Source organism: Sycon ciliatum, chromosome 1, assembly GCF_964019385.1.
Source record: "Sycon ciliatum chromosome 1, ocSycCili1.1, whole genome shotgun sequence".
Classification (NCBI taxonomy): Eukaryota; Metazoa; Porifera; class Calcarea; order Leucosolenida; family Sycettidae; genus Sycon; species Sycon ciliatum.
In genome coordinates, this window is record NC_088643.1 from 30,288,190 (window position 1) to 30,308,530 (window position 20,341).

Below are 20,341 nucleotides of genomic sequence, written 5' to 3' on the forward strand. Positions count from 1 at the left end.
CAGTCGTGGATAGTTGCTTCCGGCATATCTCATTCCCATGTGATTTCTTCTATTTTTATTATATTGACTGGCTCAGTATCTGAGTTAAATTGGTGATTTATATCAATTGTGACTTCGAGGTTCAAGAATTAGCAAGGGGAAGTATCCTCCAACATTTCTATTTTTACGTACCGTATTTTCTCTAATAAGAGCCCGGGGTTCTTATTTTTTCAGTGACAGCTCTACTATTAGAGACTGTGCTATTATTGGAGACTGTGCTTTTATTTTTTCAATGCTCCACTATCAAGCCAACTCCAGTCTATATAGGCACAAACTGACCATATCAAGACTGATTTTTCAACCCTAAAACTCAGGAATATTGTCAAAACAGATATTTCACAATAGCATCGGCGCCAGGAAGGAAGCAGTAGACCGACAACCTCCTTACAAATATGTTCTTGGCATGTTGTACTGCTGTTTTATATGCAGTCAATATACTTGTTGCATACTCCAATTGTGACCCGCGCTACTATTAAAGACTGTGGTCTTATTATTTCAAAGTTGAAACCACCCTCACCCCGGGTCATTACTGGAGTGACTGGGCTATTATTGGAGACCTGGGCTTTTATTAGAGAGAATACGGTACATGCATTTTCACCCTTGAGATTCCCGTGATAGCTAGGCATCTATTTGCCTTCGGAAAATCAATAAAATAAAATGAAATAAATGAAAAAAGTCTGAAGAAAGAGTTGACTGTTACCACCATACCTGGAGCCGGGTACGTGCCATCGCAAGCTAGAGCCGGTAGAGGCAAGCATGCGGGAAAGATAACTATCATCTCGTACGCGTTTGACTACATCGATTATAGACTTACTCCACATTCAATTTACTGGCGAGTAAAGTTCACCCTCATGAACTACCTGTGCTACAAACACTGTGCTGTGTACTCTACCATTGCAATGCATTTTTCTTGGCAGCATACATCACTGACCAGAACTATGAATCCTAATGTTGCATGCAGAGCTTCTTACCCTCAGATGGTCCTTGATCTTTGATTGTGGTGATGTCCTGTGGCTTGAAGGGGGAGCATGCTGCCATCAGCAATGTTGCTCAACGCTTTTCCTCGGCCCAATCTAGTCAAAGGAGGCAATCACTGAACCAGTCCCGGCTCACCTTTAGTGAAGCAATCATAACTCCGGTTATGCTTTTCTCTAGCATCGATATATTCTTTCACTCAGTATGTCCGGACACGGCTCAGTTAATCCATACCACCACATCGCTACCATCGATGATCATGACGATGGTGGTGACGGCGACGATGACGATGATTTTCGTGGTTGCACGTCTACATTATGCCAAGATTGAGTTGGGCAAGAGACTGGTAGAGCTGTGTTGGCTTGGTGCTGCTGGCCGATGATTGAACAGCAGTTGCACTTTGCTGCTCTATTTTCACTTTGTGTTTCTACTAAACTTTGCTTTACCTGAACTTTGTGTCCTGATTGGTATTAATTATGGGTTGCGACAATTTCTTCTTTTGCACTTTCATGCATCAATGATGTTGCCCGTGCAAGAGGCTTATGATGACGATGACGGTGTAAACATTTACTGCTAGTATTCAGGAATTGCTGCTATTTCGCTGGAAGAGCCTCGGAGTATACTATGTATGTGGCACTCACGCGCACCAGTAGGAAACTTGGAGAGATGGCTCAATCCAACTTCCAAATGTCGGCGTCCTTGTGAGCAGCGACCAGGTAAGTACACGTCACCAGTCCTGTATCTATTGTAACGTTACGAGTAGCACTCGCGGCTACTCGGAGGAGCCGGCGAATTCCGACAAGCAAAGACTTTAAGCACAATTACAGTTACATCGTATCGGTATTGCCGGAGCCGGTGGACTGCCGGTGGAGTTCTTCTTCCTAAAAGGGTAAACGAGTTGACAAATAGCACTTTCGCCTTCGTCCAGAAATAATCAAGTGTGGTAAACTACATACCGGTAATAATAATTATTATTATTACTTGTAAAATGGCAATAAATAAGATAAATTGTGCACTCATAACAACAGCAAAAATGAAGAAAGTCAAGTTCCATAACGTTTTCTTGTGACTGTCATCAGTACACCGAACTCCAGGCATTGTTTGATGAGTGCACAATTTATCTTATTAATTTTATTGCCATTTTACGACTATTGTCTCCTCGTCGATTGTTTAAATTATTACTTGTCGCAAAGGATTTGTTTCAATTCCAGTATGCATCTCTGTAAGTTTGTATCCCTGGTGATGGTTTGGCCTGGAGAGCAGTATATAAGTGGTGCTTTTCAGGCACAATCTTCCTCAGCCTACTCAAGCTCAACTGATGAGGGGTGAATTCCCCGAAACACTGTGTATTGAGCAGGGAGTGGTGCTTTCTTTCAGGTTTGCCGAGCGGAAGGTGCGACGTGCTCCTGGTGTGCTCCGGATGGCAGTCGTGAGTCAGTCAAGTGTCAAGTTCGGCAAGAAGCGTGTGCTCCTCGTTGGAGCAACCAACTTCATTCCAGTATGCATACCGTAAAATTCCGTAGCCCACGCTAAATAACGCCCATGTCCGATAATAAGCCCAGTTTTAGGCGGTGTAGATCTACACTTCAAGTCCGTTTTAGCGCCCATGCCCGAAATAAGCCCAGGGCGTGAAGTGGACTCAAAATGACCAGCGTGCGTTTGCGTACGTTTTCAGCCATGCCGCCTTTGCCGGTACCGGTTGTGCCTTGTACTTACCATCAAGAGTCCATAACCCCCCGGGGGTTATGGACTCTTGTTACCATGCATAGCAAGTGGTTTACCTATCAAATCTGTAATTTATTTATCGCTACATTCTTGGTTTAATACGACCAAATAATAATTATTAATTCCAGCCGTGGTTTGATGTACATGTACATGTACATGTACCGCGCTCTGTGTGAATGGTGGTTCACTGAAACTAGTGGGCTGCTGATAGATTGATCTTCTGCAGATTGCGTCCGAAATAACGCCCATGCCCTAAAATAAGCCCATGCCCAAATATACGCCCGGTTTTTGACACTCTGCAAAGCAGGGAGTCGTCAAATACCATTTTGACGACTCCCTGCTGCAAAGTATACGCCCCGGGCTTGTTAACTGAATTTTACGATAATTATGCAGCAATCACTACAAAAAAATGCTATGGGGATCCTGGACCGTACCGGTGGCGGGGGCCGGGGGGGGGGTCCCACCTACAACCTTATAAAAAGTAAAAGAGCGATGCGTGTACTGTACTGTATACATGTAATAATAATGGTCATGCCACTGCTCCTTCTAGTACATGAGTCATGACCATGAATTTTCAAAGTTTCAGAAATCTCAATTACCCATAATGAACTCTCCTTAGTTTCGACAATTTCTTAATCTCTAATCCTGATCATCGTCAAGGTGTGTTAGGACATCGATAGGAGAAACACATACACGCACACACGCACGCACACATACACGCACACACACACGGCTCGCACACACGACACACACACACACACACACACACACACACACACACACCACCACCACACACACGCACGCACTCTCTATTTCTCTCTCTCTCTCTCTCTCTCTCTCTCTCTCTCTCTCTCTCTCTCTCTCTCTCTCTCTCTCTCTCTCTCTCTCTCTCTCTCTCTCTCTCTCTCTCTCTCTCTCTCTCTGTTGCACAGAAACACGCCGGTTCACGTTGAATCTCAACCAGCAATGGTATAAGTAGCAACCTCAGATGCAGTTTCATACTGTGTGATAACTCACTATGGAAATTATTTGTGTTTTCCAGTGCCTGTATTGCCGACTTATTAAGGCACAACTTTTTAACTAGAATAGCTACACACAAGTCACAGAGCTAGAGTCATGGCCACGCATCATTCCCTTGTTACTAATAGCTTCATGCGGCCCATAGGCATAGGCATAGGCATAGGCATAGGCATAGGCATAGGCATAGGCATAGGCATAGGCAATCATCAGACAACTGATAACTAGAATAGGTACATAGAACTAGAATACTAGCTACATGTTGAATTTAAACATGCTGAAAATATAGATGCAGCAAGCCGAGAAGGAGAGAGAAAGAGAAATGCTTGCAATAAGGCCGTTCGGATGTGTTCTTTCTGCTGCCCTGAACCATGTAAAGACACCAGGATTGAGCACCTCGCCAGGCACAGCAGTTGCAGTAAAAGTGAAACAAAAAATGGGCCAGAATTGTTGTGGAACCCACGTTCGACCACCCAGCACTAACGCAACACTTCGGATTAGGAAACGAGTTATATTTACAAGTGAGTTGGGAAAGACATAGAACCAGACTGAAGTACACTGAACTAAAGATCAACTGAACTACAGAAAGACGGGCGTGCAATATAAGAAAGAAGTCCAGCTACAGCGTTAGCTGACAAACTAAGAAACTGAAAGGCAGCAAAGACAATGGAAGGTACGCATCATTAAATAGTCCCATTGTCATGCAACATGAATGCAATCATGTAGCAGTAAAGCTACACCGAATCAAACCATTCATGCAACACGGTTGGTCATTCAGACCGCGGACCAGTCGTACCCTTCCGGCGACATGACACAGCCAAGCAAGGTCACTGTGACCAGACAGCGGATGCACAGTTAGACAGCGGCAGCACAGTTAGACAGCGGCTAGCCCTAATTAGACAGCGGATGCACAGTTAGACAGCGGATGCACAGTTAGACAGCGGATGCACAGTTAGACAGCGGATGCACAGTTAGACAGCGGCTAGCCCTAATTGGGCCTAAAGCAAGAAGTGAACTGTGCGTGGCTAGACACATGCACGACATGTGCGGTGTACACACCAACCGGAGGCGCGTGCATGGGTGAGCATGTACACTGCATGCATAGCAACATACATAGTGAAACAAGAGTCATACGGCACCTAACATAGCAGTTCATAACAGAATCCAAATGTTTCTATCGTAAATTTTGAATTGGCATTGCCAACATGGGATAAAAAACTGACGTCTACGGAATCTAACTTGCACCTAAAATAATAATAACTCTTTGCAGATATGCTAAGCGTGGCCCAGTGAATGAACATGTGGCACCACCCACCAACCAGTGCACAAAGTGCACACACACACACACACACACACACACACACACACACACACACACACACACACACACACACACACACACACACACACACACACACACTCACAGGTGATGTCGAGCAAACATCCTGGACGTGATCCGTGCTTGTGAAGACACACCGGAAGCTGACTAGTCCTGGAGCCATGGATTGCGCATGGAATGGAGTGACCGCCACAGCACACCTTCAGCACCGGGCATTGAGAGTATTGATTGGCCATGGCTCACCCATGCAGTGCTCATGGCTCACCCTGCAGTGCTCATGGCTCATGGAGAGGTGTGACTGGCCACTGAGTAGGACTCACTGGATGAAATACCAACGACAAAAGCTACACTGCTCACAGCCCAGTGTACATTGCCCAAAGTCCTCTTCTCGTTGGCTCAGTCTCTCCTCGGAGTAGCAGTCACACGGGCCATCATGTTTTGCAGGTTTGAGGCAAGGATGTGTGCAGCGACAGTGTCCATCGCACAGCTTCCATGCTGACAGGAACGCCTCCATTTCTCGGCGGCACACTTGCTCCAGACGCTGAGGATGGTGACACTCCTGAAGATGATGCAACACAACACTCTTCACAGCCCTGCACTTGGTTTGTAGCATTTGACGGAGAATGCTGAGCACGCCGTTCTTCAGGTGCCGTTTGAGTATCCGACAGCGCTGAATACAGCCATGCGTATGTACCACAGCCATGGCCAACTCGTGCAGTAGTTGTCGCTGATCTTCATCGTGCCGTGCATCTTGCACGGGAGCCAGGGGAATATTAGGATACTGGCTGAGGAGACTAGACTCTTCCGGGCATGTCAGCATGGTGCGCTGCTTGTTGATATTGATGTAGAGCGGCTGTACTGCTGGTGTACCTGTGGAGCTGGAGTGGTCCGAGAGAACTGTCTTTATCTGCTCGCACAACGCTGCTGTTTGATGGCCAATCATGGTGTGGACATGAACATCATCATACTGTCCAGCAGCAATGGCAGAGAGGAACAGCTGTTGGAGTTCAAGGAAACAGCAGCCTGTCGAATAGAAACCAACTTGACCAGTCCTCAGATTGCAGGCAATTTCCTCAGCAATGAGATTGAGCCGCTGAAATACCTGAGCTCCACCTGCTTTGGTCTCAGGCAACAGATATGCAAGCTGACTGAATGATGCGCGTACTACGCCTTCCACCGTAACTGTGTCCGACTGCCTCAGCCCACTAGTCTCACTGACTCCACGCGCAGGAGTGGCGTCAGCCTCGCCACTGGATGCATTGATGAGAAGAAGCTTGCCGCTGAAGAGTGGCTCGTCAAGCTGCTTCAGGTTTGGGCAATGATGCTGGCCATCACCATCACCATCAGCACCGGCTGCATCGCCACGCAACCCTTGCATTGCAGCATGCAACACACTAGTGAAAGCACACAGCATTTGATCCATTTCTGCCGACACAAGCACAAACAGATTGCTCAGGCCAACGGCGGCGAGAAGGAGCGGTTCATACGCAGGTTTCCATTCGGTATACGCCTCTTTTAGGTTGACACCATGGAAGCACAGGATCACATACAAGCAGTTGGGCAGTGTCTTGACGCAGACAACAAGACGACTCGCCCCATCATCTGTGGAGCGGTATAGCATGCTGGGCGATATGGCTGTTCCAAATGTCCGATTAAGGATTCGGTAGCTTTCAGTCTCATCGTCAGCCATGCAGCAGATAACGCGAACGGGCTTCTTCCACGAGAGCAGCACATGGCTGAGTGGGTTTGCTTGGTCAATTCTTCTGTACTGCTCGAATAGAGTAGGCTGGCTGCCGGTCTGCCATGTCTTTAGGTATTCTCCTTGCTGAATGGGATCTGATGAATAGATGCTGAGCATTGGCATCTGCTCACTTCCTTCAGCCTCTTCATCCTCTGGCTTTTCAATAATTCCCTGCTCCAGACAAGTATTCAGAGCTGGCCCAGGCAAGAGCTTTTTTGGCCGTTTCGTGCCCGTTGCACCTGTGCGTTCAGTGATGCTTTGGGAGCGTGTGGGAGTCGCCCCTTTTCCTGACGCGGAGCTGGCCAGGCCAGTACCCTCTTTGCTGCCCGTTGGCGTGACGGGAGTCTTTGGGAGGTCCGCAACTTGATCTGTGCCAGTAACACTTGAAGATCGGTGCAATCTTGGTGCGGTGCTGCTAGCTTCAGGTAATGAATGCTGCATGCTGCCAGGTGTTGCCGATGCACTTGCTTTACGTGTCGCCGGGTCAGGTTCAACCGGGAACTCCATCTTCATGGTGATGTCGCCAGTCTGTAGATGCTTGCGGCGTGTGCGTTGTTCTCGCCGATGCCCATAGCCACGTTGTTTCTTGGTGTGACTGCTTTCCATCATTGTGATGCATGTCACACCAATCAAGTTTGTGGCATACTCGTTAAGAAACACATCCTGTCCATCCTGCTCACCGAGGAACGCATCTATCGGGTCCAGAGTAAAGATGGAGGAGGTGGTGATGCGCTGGTCTTCTACAACCGGACATCTTGCTGCACCGCCTCTGCCTGTGCTCTTCCTTTTCCAGCCCAGTTTCTGTGGAGGTTGAGGATACTCTTGGTAAGGATTCTGGTTGTGCAGGACTGCAGTTGAGTCTCGCTTGTCTGGATTCGGCTCAGGAGTGAAGAAGCTATTCAGACAATTCTCGAGGGTAATACTCTTCTTCGTACCAAGTGCGCACTTTGTTTTTCTGCAGAAGTCGTCGTCAGGATCATTGACCGCCACATGCAGGTTTAGCGTGGGAGGTATCATTGTGTTGTTCAGCTTGAATGAACAGAAGAACTCCCTGAACGTCATCTGCAGTACACCAAATGCCCAGCTTGCCCAGCTTGGTAGCGGCACATCCTGTTGATCAGCCGGACGACGTCCTGAGGCACGGGTCATGATCAGGCTAGACTTTGTCAGTTTTACCGGTGCCTGCGCGAGATGACTGGGTAACCAGTACGTTGGGAAGTCCGCTCTCTCCAGTAGCACCAGCATAGTATGAGTGGCCTGATAGGCCTGGTAGACAAGATGCAACTGCAGCAGGGCGTTGTCAAGCCTGTTCAGATGGACAAGGTAAATCACTGACTTGTCCTGCCAATCAAGCAGTGCATACAGAGTGCTGCATGACGGCTGCATCAGGCGACGTAGCGACAACTCATCCAGCAGCTGGTGATGGGCCAGAAATGTCTCCATCAGGTGTTCACTGCCTAACACAGCAAACGACTTGATGCGTGTCTTCCACGTCCCATCATGTCGGACGGATAAATCCGACAGTGGTTTGTTGGGGCCATCATTATGGTCTGTGCCAAAGGAATCGCCAGTAGGGATATCAGTAGCAGCAGAGGTGTGTCTATCGGGAAACAAGGTATCTAGGATCGTCAAGAAGTCTGCTTTTTGTACGCTTTCCTTGACCACTTTCTTTGCCGACGCTTCGGTGTCACTGGTTTGCTCATCAGTGGAATTGTCTGTGAGTGCTCCTGTAAATGTTCGAACAGAATCGTTCAAGCCAGCAAGAGAAGTGTGCAGTAACTCGCGGTGTTCAGCTGCTGCCACTGCATGTTTGTTGCTGACGCTGTTAGCCATTGCATGTGCCTGGCTGCTTGGTCCTGTTACATGTTGCTTGGGTTTACTTGTTGACGCTTTGCTAGTAGTGCTTGATGGCTGATTTTCAGCTGTTGCCTTTTGTAAATCCGCTGTGGAGTGTACGGTAGGTGCACCACGCTGACTCTGAATCAAAGCAGACGATGTGGATGCTACGGCTGAGGTCAGAGCTGCTGCTGCTGCTGCCGTGGCCGCTGCTGCTGCAGCAGCTGTTGATCTGTCACCAATCTTGTCCCGAGGCTGAGAGTGGCCACTGATACCTTGTGTAGGATTGCTATGTGCAGGGTAGCTACGCCGACTGCTTGTACCTGATGGATATGATGGTTCTTCAGTACCAACAGCATCTTCATCAAAGACATCCAACTCTTCCACCTCCACGCCATCAGTGGCATGTTCAGAAGGGCTCCCTTTTGGATGGGCATGGCTTTTCCCAGTGGTAGGCTGATCACAGCGCAGAGTTGCAATCAAGAAGCTCCACGCCGCCGGGTTGCTGTGTACTCTAATGTTGTCATCAGCCAGCCTGGACTGAGGAAGGGTTGTTGCTTGCCTGGAGCGAGACGATGCTATCCAGGACAGTGGAATCAAAGTGCGGTGTGCGAGTCCTAATGGAACATAGTCACAGCAAGACAAGCAAACACCATCTTAGACATTTACCTACATGTAGCTAAGGTGATGGATACCCCACGGTTAAATCCTGATACATTGGATACAGGATGGAACTAGGCCTGACACTTCATACCTTGATTTCCCAGGAAATTCTGGACATTCTAATTTATCCATACGAAGCACAACATAATAATAGGTTGGATGACGGCTACACTATAGTTCAGTAGTTAGTGCATTGCTGACCTCAAGTGAAGGTCCCTGGTTCGATTCCTGATGGTGACAGTCAATTTTTTCTTCAGACTTTTCCCTTTTCCATTCCCTCAACTTAATAGGTGTGTAAAATGGCTCACAGCCTTTCTAGTAGTTGCATACATGTATATCAAGGAGACACACTCAAACAATAGCGTATATCAAGGAGACAGAAGTTCAGTGCTAAAGCGATGTGCTTGCGGGGAGTTGAAGCATGTAGATTCGACGCAGCACAAACACATTGTGGTAGGTCAAATCTACATGCCTCACCCCCCCCCCCCCTCCAACCAGCACATAGTGTTCACTCTCTTGGAATCGATTTCTAGATTCAATTCCATGTACTTAGCAATACATTTCTTTGATAGTACCACATGGCAACCTGATGCCTACCTGATTTCTTGAGGAGCTGCTGTGCTAGATGGAGGCATTGCTCGGTTCCTTGATACTCCAGTAGTGCTACTAGTTTGGCCACACCATGCTTGCCATGCTGTGCTAGAGCGGAGAGCAGCTTGAGATTCTTGGCAGGTACGCTCTCCTCACGGAATTCTTTAAGATGCCACCACTCATCCGGAGCAATAGTGCTATCCTCACGTGCCAGGCGGTTGAGAAGATCAAAATCCATCGCCTTGGACAGCCCAGGGAGATATCCATCGACGACCTACCAGAGCCCAATGGGCATCAGAAGGGGAAGTCACAGTAGAGTAGACAGAGGAGGAAATAGTGGGTAAGATCATTGTACACTTTCAAACATTATCATCTACATGTACTGTACTGGATGTTATGGCACTCTGCATCAGTTCTGCTGTAGTGCAAAGTCTAGTACAATATGGACATGGAGTGATGGTGTACTGCTCCACCATGGATGTCTGTGCTGCACTATACTGGAGTGATGGTGTACTGCTCCACCATGGATGTCTGTGCTGCACTATACTGGAGTGATGGTGTACTGCTCCACCATGGATGTCTGTGCTGCACTATACTGGAGTGATGGTGTACTGCTCCACCATGGATGTCTGTGCTGCACTATACTGGAGTGATGGTGTACTGCTCCACCATGGATGTCTGTGCTGCACTATACTGGAGTGATGGTGTACTGCTCCACCATGGATGTCTGTGCTGCACTATACTGGAGTGATGGTGTACTGCTCCACCATGGATGCCTGTGCTGCACTATACTGGAGTGATGGTGTACTGCTCCACCATGGATGTCTGTGCTGCACTATACTGGAGTGATGGTGTACTGCTCCACCATGGATGTCTGTGCTGCACTATACTGGAGTGATGGTGTACTGCTCCACCATGGATGTCTGTGCTGCACTATACTGGAGTGATGGTGTACTGCTCCACCATGGATGTCTGTGCTGCACTATACTGGAGTGATGGTGTACTGCTCCACCATGGATGTCTGTGCTGCACTATACTGGAGTGATGGTGTACTGCTCCACCATGGATGTCTGTGCTGCACTATACTGGAGTGATGGTGTACTGCTCCACCATGGATGTCTGTGCTGCACTATACTGGAGTGATGGTGTACTGCTCCACCATGGATGTCTGTGCTGCACTATACTGGAGTGATGGTGTACTGCTCCACCATGGATGTCTGTGCTGCACTATACTGGAGTGATGGTGTACTGCTCCACCATGGATGTCTGTGCTGCACTATACTGGAGTGATGGTGTACTGCTCCATCATGGATGTCTGTGCTGCACTATACTGGAGTGATGGTGTACTGCTCCACCATGGATGTCTGTGCTGCACTATACTGGAGTGATGGTGTACTGCTCCACCATGGATGTCTGTGCTGCACTATACTGGAGTGATGGTGTACTGCTCCACCATGGATGTCTGTGCTGCACTATACTGGAGTGATGGTGTACTGCTCCACCATGGATGTCTGTGCTGCACTATACTGGAGTGATGGTGTACTGCTCCACCATGGATGTCTGTGCTGCACTATACTGGAGTGATGGTGTACTGCTCCACCATGGATGTCTGTGCTGCACTATACTGGAGTGATGGTGTACTGCTCCACCATGGATGTCTGTGCTGCACTATACTGGAGTGATGGTGTACTGCTCCACCATGGATGTCTGTGCTGCACTATACTGGAGTGATGGTGTACTGCTCCACCATGGATGTCTGTGCTGCACTATACTGGAGTGATGGTGTACTGCTCCACCATGGATGTCTGTGCTGCACTATACTGGAGTGATGGTGTACTGCTCCACCATGGATGTCTGTGCTGCACTATACTGGAGTGATGGTGTACTGCTCCACCATGGATGTCTGTGCTGCACTATACTGGAGTGATGGTGTACTGCTCCACCATGGATGTCTGTGCTGCACTATACTGGAGTGATGGTGTACTGCTCCACCATGGATGTCTGTGCTGCACTATACTGGAGTGATGGTGTACTGCTCCACCATGGATGTCTGTGCTGCACTATACTGGAGTGATGGTGTACTGCTCCACCATGGATGTCTGTGCTGCACTATACTGGAGTGATGGTGTACTGCTCCACCATGGATGTCTGTGCTGCACTATACTGGAGTGATGGTGTACTGCTCCATCATGGATGTCTGTGCTGCACTATACTGGAGTGATGGTGTACTGCTCCACCATGGATGTCTGTGCTGCACTATACTGGAGTGATGGTGTACTGCTCCACCATGGATGTCTGTGCTGCACTATACTGGAGTGATGGTGTACTGCTCCACCATGGATGTCTGTGCTGCACTATACTGGAGTGATGGTGTACTGCTCCACCATGGATGTCTGTGCTGCACTATACTGGAGTGATGGTGTACTGCTCCACCATGGATGTCTGTGCTGCACTATACTGGAGTGATGGTGTACTGCTCCACCATGGATGTCTGTGCTGCACTATACTGGAGTGATGGTGTACTGCTCCACCATGGATGTCTGTGCTGCACTATACTGGAGTGATGGTGTACTGCTCCACCATGGATGTCTGTGCTGCACTATACTGGAGTGATGGTGTACTGCTCCACCATGGATGTCTGTGCTGCACTATACTGGAGTGATGGTGTACTGCTCCACCATGGATGTCTGTGCTGCACTATACTGGAGTGATGGTGTACTGCTCCACCATGGATGTCTGTGCTGCACTATACTGGAGTGATGGTGTACTGCTCCACCATGGATGTCTGTGCTGCACTATACTGGAGTGATGGTGTACTGCTCCACCATGGATGTCTGTGCTGCACTATACTGGAGTGATGGTGTACTGCTCCACCATGGATGTCTGTGCTGCACTATACTGGAGTGATGGTGTACTGCTCCACCATGGATGTCTGTGCTGCACTATACTGGAGTGATGGTGTACTGCTCCACCATGGATGTCTGTGCTGCACTATACTGGAGTGATGGTGTACTGCTCCACCATGGATGTCTGTGCTGCACTATACTGGAGTGATGGTGTACTGCTCCACCATGGATGTCTGTGCTGCACTATACTGGAGTGATGGTGTACTGCTCCACCATGGATGTCTGTGCTGCACTATACTGGAGTGATGGTGTACTGCTCCACCATGGATGTCTGTGCTGCACTATACTGGAGTGATGGTGTACTGCTCCACCATGGATGTCTGTGCTGCACTATACTGGAGTGATGGTGTACTGCTCCACCATGGATGTCTGTGCTGCACTATACTGGAGTGATGGTGTACTGCTCCACCATGGATGTCTGTGCTGCACTATACTGGAGTGATGGTGTACTGCTCCACCATGGATGTCTGTGCTGCACTATACTGGAGTGATGGTGTACTGCTCCACCATGGATGTCTGTGCTGCACTATACTGGAGTGATGGTGTACTGCTCCACCATGGATGTCTGTGCTGCACTATACTGGAGTGATGGTGTACTGCTCCACCATGGATGTCTGTGCTGCACTATACTGGAGTGATGGTGTACTGCTCCACCATGGATGTCTGTGCTGCACTATACTGGAGTGATGGTGTACTGCTCCACCATGGATGTCTGTGCTGCACTATACTGGAGTGATGGTGTACTGCTCCACCATGGATGTCTGTGCTGCACTATACTGGAGTGATGGTGTACTGCTCCACCATGGATGTCTGTGCTGCACTATACTGGAGTGATGGTGTACTGATCCACCATGGATGTCTGTGCTGCACTATACTGGAGTGATGGTGTACTGCTCCACCATGGATGTCTGTGCTGCACTATACTGGAGTGATGGTGTACTGCTCCACCATGGATGTCTGTGCTGCACTATACTGGAGTGATGGTGTACTGCTCCACCATGGATGTCTGTGCTGCACTATACTGGAGTGATGGTGTACTGCTCCACCATGGATGTCTGTGCTGCACTATACTGGAGTGATGGTGTACTGCTCCACCATGGATGTCTGTGCTGCACTATACTGGAGTGATGGTGTACTGCTCCACCATGGATGTCTGTGCTGCACTATTCTGGAGTGATGGTGTACTGCTCCACCACGGATGTCTGTGCTGCACTATACTGGAGTGATGGTGCACTGCTCCACCATGGATGTCTGTGCTGCACTATACATTACTGAACATGGAATGGTAACAAATGATCACACCCTGGGGATGCAAGAACTATACACATCTGATGATCATCCCATTTCCCACAAGCTCGGAATGATAGCGATGCTACAGCACCAGCAATAGCAACTAACTTTACTTGTGTGCTGGGATTGCACCATTCAACAGTCAGTTTCAAGGCTGGTGAGATGACCACCGTTATTTTAGCCATGTGTATACACTTCACAGCTTAGACAGTGCTTTTTCTTTGACAATGAATCCCTGATCCTTTATCTGTTTTTTTTCTTTCTTTTTAACTGCACACACACACAAACACACACACACACACACACACACACACACACACACACACACACACACATACACCACATACTTCGGCATACAATAACTGTTGTTATTTATGAAGTAACTGCGTAACTGCCTGGCTGAGAACACAGACCATTTGCACTTTCTCAGCTGAAGCAGACAACCATCGCAGTCCAATTCTAATTAATGATCTGGGCTCAACGATTCCTATCAACTCTGTGGAAACCCCTCGTTTATTCAAGTGCCTGCATGTCTCTACATTTGTTGGCTGCTCCAAGCGTCATTCATCCTGTACTCGTTTTATCACAGAAAGAAGAAAGGTTTACAAAAAGGGAATCACCCAGGGAAAGAGAAAGAGAAGAAAGATGTGTGAAGCTATAATGGTTGGAAATTGAGCCCGCACCTCTCGTTTAGAAAGCTGCTCACTATGCGGCATACGCGCGCACATACACACGCACACACGCACACACACACACACACACACACACACACACATACATACACACATACACACACATACACACACACTTGCATGCACACACACACACACACACACACACACACACACACACACACACACACACGCACACACACACACACGCACACACACTCGCATGCACACTTACACATACACGCGCGGACGCACGCATGCATGCACACAAACCGACAATGGAGTAGTTGAATATACAGTAAAACCTGCCCCAACCGGACGCCCTTGGTTCCGCAGAAGCTGCCCTGATGTGACGGAATTCTGCTCGATCCAGGAATGCACGTTCCATCCACAGCAGTTTGGTGCATGAATATGTGACCAGACAATACAGGATTCTGCTTGGCACAGGGTCCGGCAAACACTGGCTTTGCTTTATATTGTTAGCAACATTCATGTATGTAGAAAAGTTGGAGGGAAATGCTTATCTAACCTTGTAAAAGTACACTTCGTTGTCAGTACGTCTGCTCCTATCCCTGGAGCTGGCCCTGGAGCTGTCAGCATGCCAGTCCTGAGGAGTGGTGCTGGCCATAGCTCACTGGTCACATAGAAACATGCAGAAGACAGTCACATGATTGAAGACAGTCACATGATTGGCAATCAGTATTATTGATTGCTATAAAAACCAAAAACAGGAATACACTGCTCAATCCCTACAGGATAACTGCTTCACAACATTGGTGGAGATAGTGGACAAAAGCAGTTTGTTGACATGTTGAAACACAGGACGGATGAAGTAATAGCTACTTGTACTGTAGGTAGTTGGCGGTCATACTTTTTGATGCCATGCCAGGTTGCAACGCTAACGCCGAGACCTCTGGTCGGCCGAGTTGCTCCCTGCACATCGGCACGTCGTCCCGCTACATCGCCTGTGTCCTGTTTTGTGTTTGTCTCCACAGGCCTCTTGGTAGGGCTGTGTTCTTAGCAGAAACAAAAAAACTAGTACACCTTTGAGCTGCCCCATAGTCCATACACAACTACATGTAATGCACTGGAGTACTGGAAAGTGCCAAAGCCCTTTCCCAACACTAGTCTGTGGACCGGGCCTGGTTGCAGCGTGGTCGAAGCCTGGATGAAACCTGGATGAAGATTGAAGTCACTGTCTTGTTTCTCCCTTCTGCAGTTTATCAAGTTTGGAGCGTCTCATGTTCAACGAAACACAACCCGACATCTCTCATATTCAATAATCACTTGCTAGTTGATTTTTCGTCTATCGCACGTACCTTTTATTTCAAGCCGCCGAGCTCGATTCTTCCGTCCTCCACAGCCAGTCCACGGGTTCTAAATTTGCACCGTTCTCCGCTTTGTGAACTAGCCGCTAAGCGCTAGCAGTGGCGATGAGTGCCACACTTCCTGACGACAAGTTTCGTGTTTTCCAGTCCAGAGCAAACACTGCGGCTACTTCGAGTAACGATAGTGCTCGTAGCAGGGAACAGATCTAGAACGAACAGTCACACGACGAGTCACGCCAGAGTCTCAATCCGACAGCGAAGCTTTTCCTCGGATCGTCCCGACCCATCTTCATTCTGTATGGACGAGGAGCTCTATTTCCTGATCCGAACGCCTTCGACTTTCATCGTGAGTGATCATCAACATAACTCAACGCCAGCTTGTGAGAGGAACAGCTCTCATCCCGGACAGCGCCGGCCACTAGATTCGCGTATACAGCGCTGGTTGATTACACACAGCAACACTCGGCCAAGTGCGTAATGTTGTTGGCTTGCTGTATCGCGCGCATCGCCCCCACGCTGACATAGATGTGTCAACAACAGCCCAAATCAGCGTCCTGTCCGAGATTATCCTTGTGTATCCAAGGAGGTGAAAGTACATTATCGAACTACACGTAATTATTGTTACGTACAGACAGTGTACTTCTACTAGCACGAAACCAACAAGAACTCTAACAGGGGACTACAACGCTACAGTCTCACACAGCACCCGTCAAACGTAGGGGAAATTTGGAAAAGAGGAAGGGAGATCTGAAGATCAGAATAGCAATGACACGTGCAGTCTTTGACAAGGTGGTTTCTCAAAACTCGCAGGCTGCCAGCTGCAGACATCGCATGTAGCACATCATTACTTATCTTTAGTGGTAGACCATGGTAGACTACAGTCTACATTGTGGCGAGGTGTATCAATCCGGCAACCGTAATGCGGCTGTAGCTCCAGACGAGTTCGCAACATGCAGCATGCAGAGTTCGCGCCATTTACCCAGGAGTCGCCGTGAAAGCCGACGACTTCCTGGTTGGTAGTCTACACAATGTAGGCTATCAGCGCTGGCATTTCGCTCCTTCTTTCACCAGCCGATTGGCGGTAGCTACATAATCATAAGTACGTCACCATGGTCACATGATATTCAATCGGGTAGTAAGCGTAGAGTGGGGCGAAGTGAGAGAAGCCTATCGCGAGGTTCTTCCGATCCAAGTCGGAACGACAGACAAGTAGTTGTTTGCTGACTGCATGCAGTGTTGCTAGTTCAATTTCCAGGTCTGTGTTACATCTAGCTTGGTGCACAATGACTCCTCGCCAAGGACTGGTGTTAGCCTTCCTTTGTTTAGCTGCTGCCTCGACATGGAGTGGGTGTCAGGCGTTGCCTGCAAACTTCATTGTCCTGGGCGACTGGGGAATGGGGAATGACCAACAGCGAGCCACAGCGGCTCGAATGAAAGAGGTGGTGACTGCTGAGCAGGCTAGCTTCGTTGTCAACGTTGGTGATAATTTCTACAAAGATGAATTGACCCCATCTGGGCAGCGCCAGGGTGGTGTAACAAGTCTGACCGACCCACTATGGAAGCAGTATTTTGAGAACATGTACAATGAATCACTGAAGGATGTGAAGTTCGTGACGGTCTTGGGTAACCATGACTATATGGGCAACACCACAGCACAGTTACTGTACAATGCACTGGATCCAAGGTGGGTGATACCTGCACGCTATTACACCTGGACGGTCCAGCTCACAGAGGAGTCAGCTACGTTTGTACACTTGGACACGAATGTCTTCATCGAGGATTACATTGATCATCCTGAGAACGAATGGATGAAGTCTCAGCTTGCTCAGCAGGACTACAAGGCTCAGCTTGCCTGGCTCGACAGAACGCTGGCAGCTTCTAAATCGAAATGGAAGATTGCTGTTGGCCATCACCCGATCGTCTCTCATGCTGGAAACACGCTCTACAAATCTTCCAGCGGAGTGAGTATGGATCTTGTCCAAGATGTGCTTTCAAAGCATGGTGTGCAGATGTACTTTTGTGGACATGTGCATGATCTGGAGCATTTGAATCAGCAGAATATGGACTATTTCATCAGTGGTGGTGGCGGTTTCGGCAAAGTCTATGAAAGCGACAGTGAAATGGTGGAGAAGCTGCAGTTCCTGTCGAAAGATGCTGGCTTCATGGTGGTCAACGTGGACGACACTAAGATGCAGGCGTCGTACATAAACACAAAAGGAGAACACATCTACAACATCACAGTTACACCATAACTACTCCATTCAAGGCTAATTTAGCTGCGTTGTCCACCCAGCAAGTGCTCCATTCACACCTTAACTGCTTGGTCCACGCCATGCCTGCTCCATCGACATCTATGCATATCAGAACTGATGCTTTCTTACTAGCTGTGCCTCTAGTCTCTCATTCCTGACAAGTAATTTTCGAGTGTAGGCTCTTGGCCTAGCTGATTCTGTCGTTATATGCTACACAGACCTTCTTTCCTTGTGGTACTTCGCTGCAGTTTTGAATGCATGCAAGTAGCGCTTTGCATGTGACACTGCAATGACTGGCGCGGCGGTCTCACAAGACGGGTGGTGTCGTGTTCTACTAATGTTTTAAAAGTTAAAACTGTCTTCTTGAATTGTTGTTTCATTTCTCTTTTCATAATCATGTTACACAAGTGCAGGTTGCTTCCACGCATCGACCACCCATGGTACTGGCCTATCGCGTTCTTCGAACGCAGGTTGGCCCTCGCTCATTTACAGACTAATTGGCTGCTCAAACCCGGTGATCTCTTGATCAGGTTGCTTACATGAATATTGGCTGTACAACCAACACCTCTATCACAAGACAAGTGCAGAGATTGGCTTGGCTTCTCTGGCACAGTGTACATGTAAATCCCAACAGCCCGACTCCGGTTTTCCGGTCACGGTTTAGTGCTTGCCAGAACACCGGATGACCTGACTCCGTTCGACTTTCTGGTGGCCCACAAAATCCCAAGTGACACTGACTTCAAGCATCAGCACACCGGAAAACTAACCACCCTATGTTTCAAATGTTTTCTTCCTGATCGATGCATTGCTGTTCGCTTCATTGCACTGTGCCCAAAGCTGTGGCTATCATTCAGTCTTTGCTCTTTTCATGATTAACATGATTGTACATGTACCCGCTGCAACTAACACTAACAGTTACTACGTGTAGTTGTTTCATGCATGTTGGGAAAAGCATAAATCGTATGTGCAGTACAGCCCTTGGGCCTGGCGGATAATGCCATGGCTGCAGCAGAAAAATTGGCAGGTAAATTTCTGTTATGTTTCATGCATGTTCGGTACATGTACATGTACATGTATGTGGATAAGGAAATGGAGCAGAATTCAAGGAAGTGCCTGCCCGTTTTGTTTGTATGGTTCTGCCAATTATTTCACTGCGTTTCGCTTTCGAGCAGATTATGTCAATATGTTGAGCATGATCCGCCAGGGTTTACGTGCAGTACCATATTTCTCTAATCATAATATAGCCCAGGCATCCAATGACGGCCCGGTGTGCCCAGGTATCCAATACTTTTATAATTAGTGATCCAGGGCTATGGCGGATAATGCTCGAAAAACCGCAGGTTCTGCGCGAATAGCACTGAAGCCAAGGTAGGGCTGAAGGCAGGACTGTACGAAGCTCATGGTTGGCAATTCCCCTAATTCTGCTCCTTTCCACGTGAGGTGCTGTAGAAAAGTGAAAAGAAGAATGAGAAATGATTATGTGCCCGAAATGTGCCAGACATGTGTGGAGTGTAGGAGCGTTGGTGAATGGTGCTGGGAGAAAAAGAGGAAAGTTACTTCGAAGTGTGTCTGTGTGTGAGTATGTCATATTTGCCAAGTTCTCAGCACACTGAGCACCAACGTACCACATACATGTACATGCGTATTAGATACTTGAAGTAATTCAATACTACAACTGCAGTACTGTAGTACAGATCACCAGATAAACCTTGTCAGTATAGTTACAACATGTACTAAGTACTTGTACTCAGTCTGAAGTATATCAAACATCATCATAGTGTGCCATCGAGTACTGTACTGGAAATGGATTTGCCTTTGATAATGGATCACTGAATATGTGAAACAATAATCCGAAATGTCTATAAAGAGAAAAGAGATTGAGGACTTTCTGTCTTCAACATGCAGCAAGTAGCGCCCACAAAGTGGCACATTCAGGCAACACAAAGCAGGAAGATGACCTACATGTAA

At 48.1% G+C, this 20,341-nt stretch overlaps 2 protein-coding genes across 2 annotated transcripts; one reads left to right on the forward strand and one right to left on the reverse strand.

Moving 5' to 3' along the window:
- Positions 1-3,853: 3,853 nt before the first annotated feature.
- On the reverse strand, positions 3,854-16,523 carry LOC135822345 (uncharacterized). Its single transcript, XM_065335091.1, has 4 exons — positions 16,113-16,523; positions 15,323-15,427; positions 9,933-10,200; positions 3,854-9,289 (listed from the first exon to the last, which is right to left on the reverse strand). Exons 2-4 carry the CDS (start codon positions 15,419-15,421, stop codon positions 5,412-5,414), a joined length of 4,245 nt encoding a protein of 1,414 aa, XP_065191163.1. The 5' UTR covers positions 15,422-15,427; positions 16,113-16,523; the 3' UTR covers positions 3,854-5,411.
- A 992-nt stretch (positions 16,524-17,515) lies between these two features.
- LOC135827547 (uncharacterized) lies at positions 17,516-18,373 on the forward strand. Its single transcript, XM_065340051.1, has one exon. It carries the CDS (start codon positions 17,516-17,518, stop codon positions 18,371-18,373), a length of 858 nt encoding a protein of 285 aa, XP_065196123.1.
- The last annotated feature ends 1,968 nt before the right edge of the window (positions 18,374-20,341 follow it).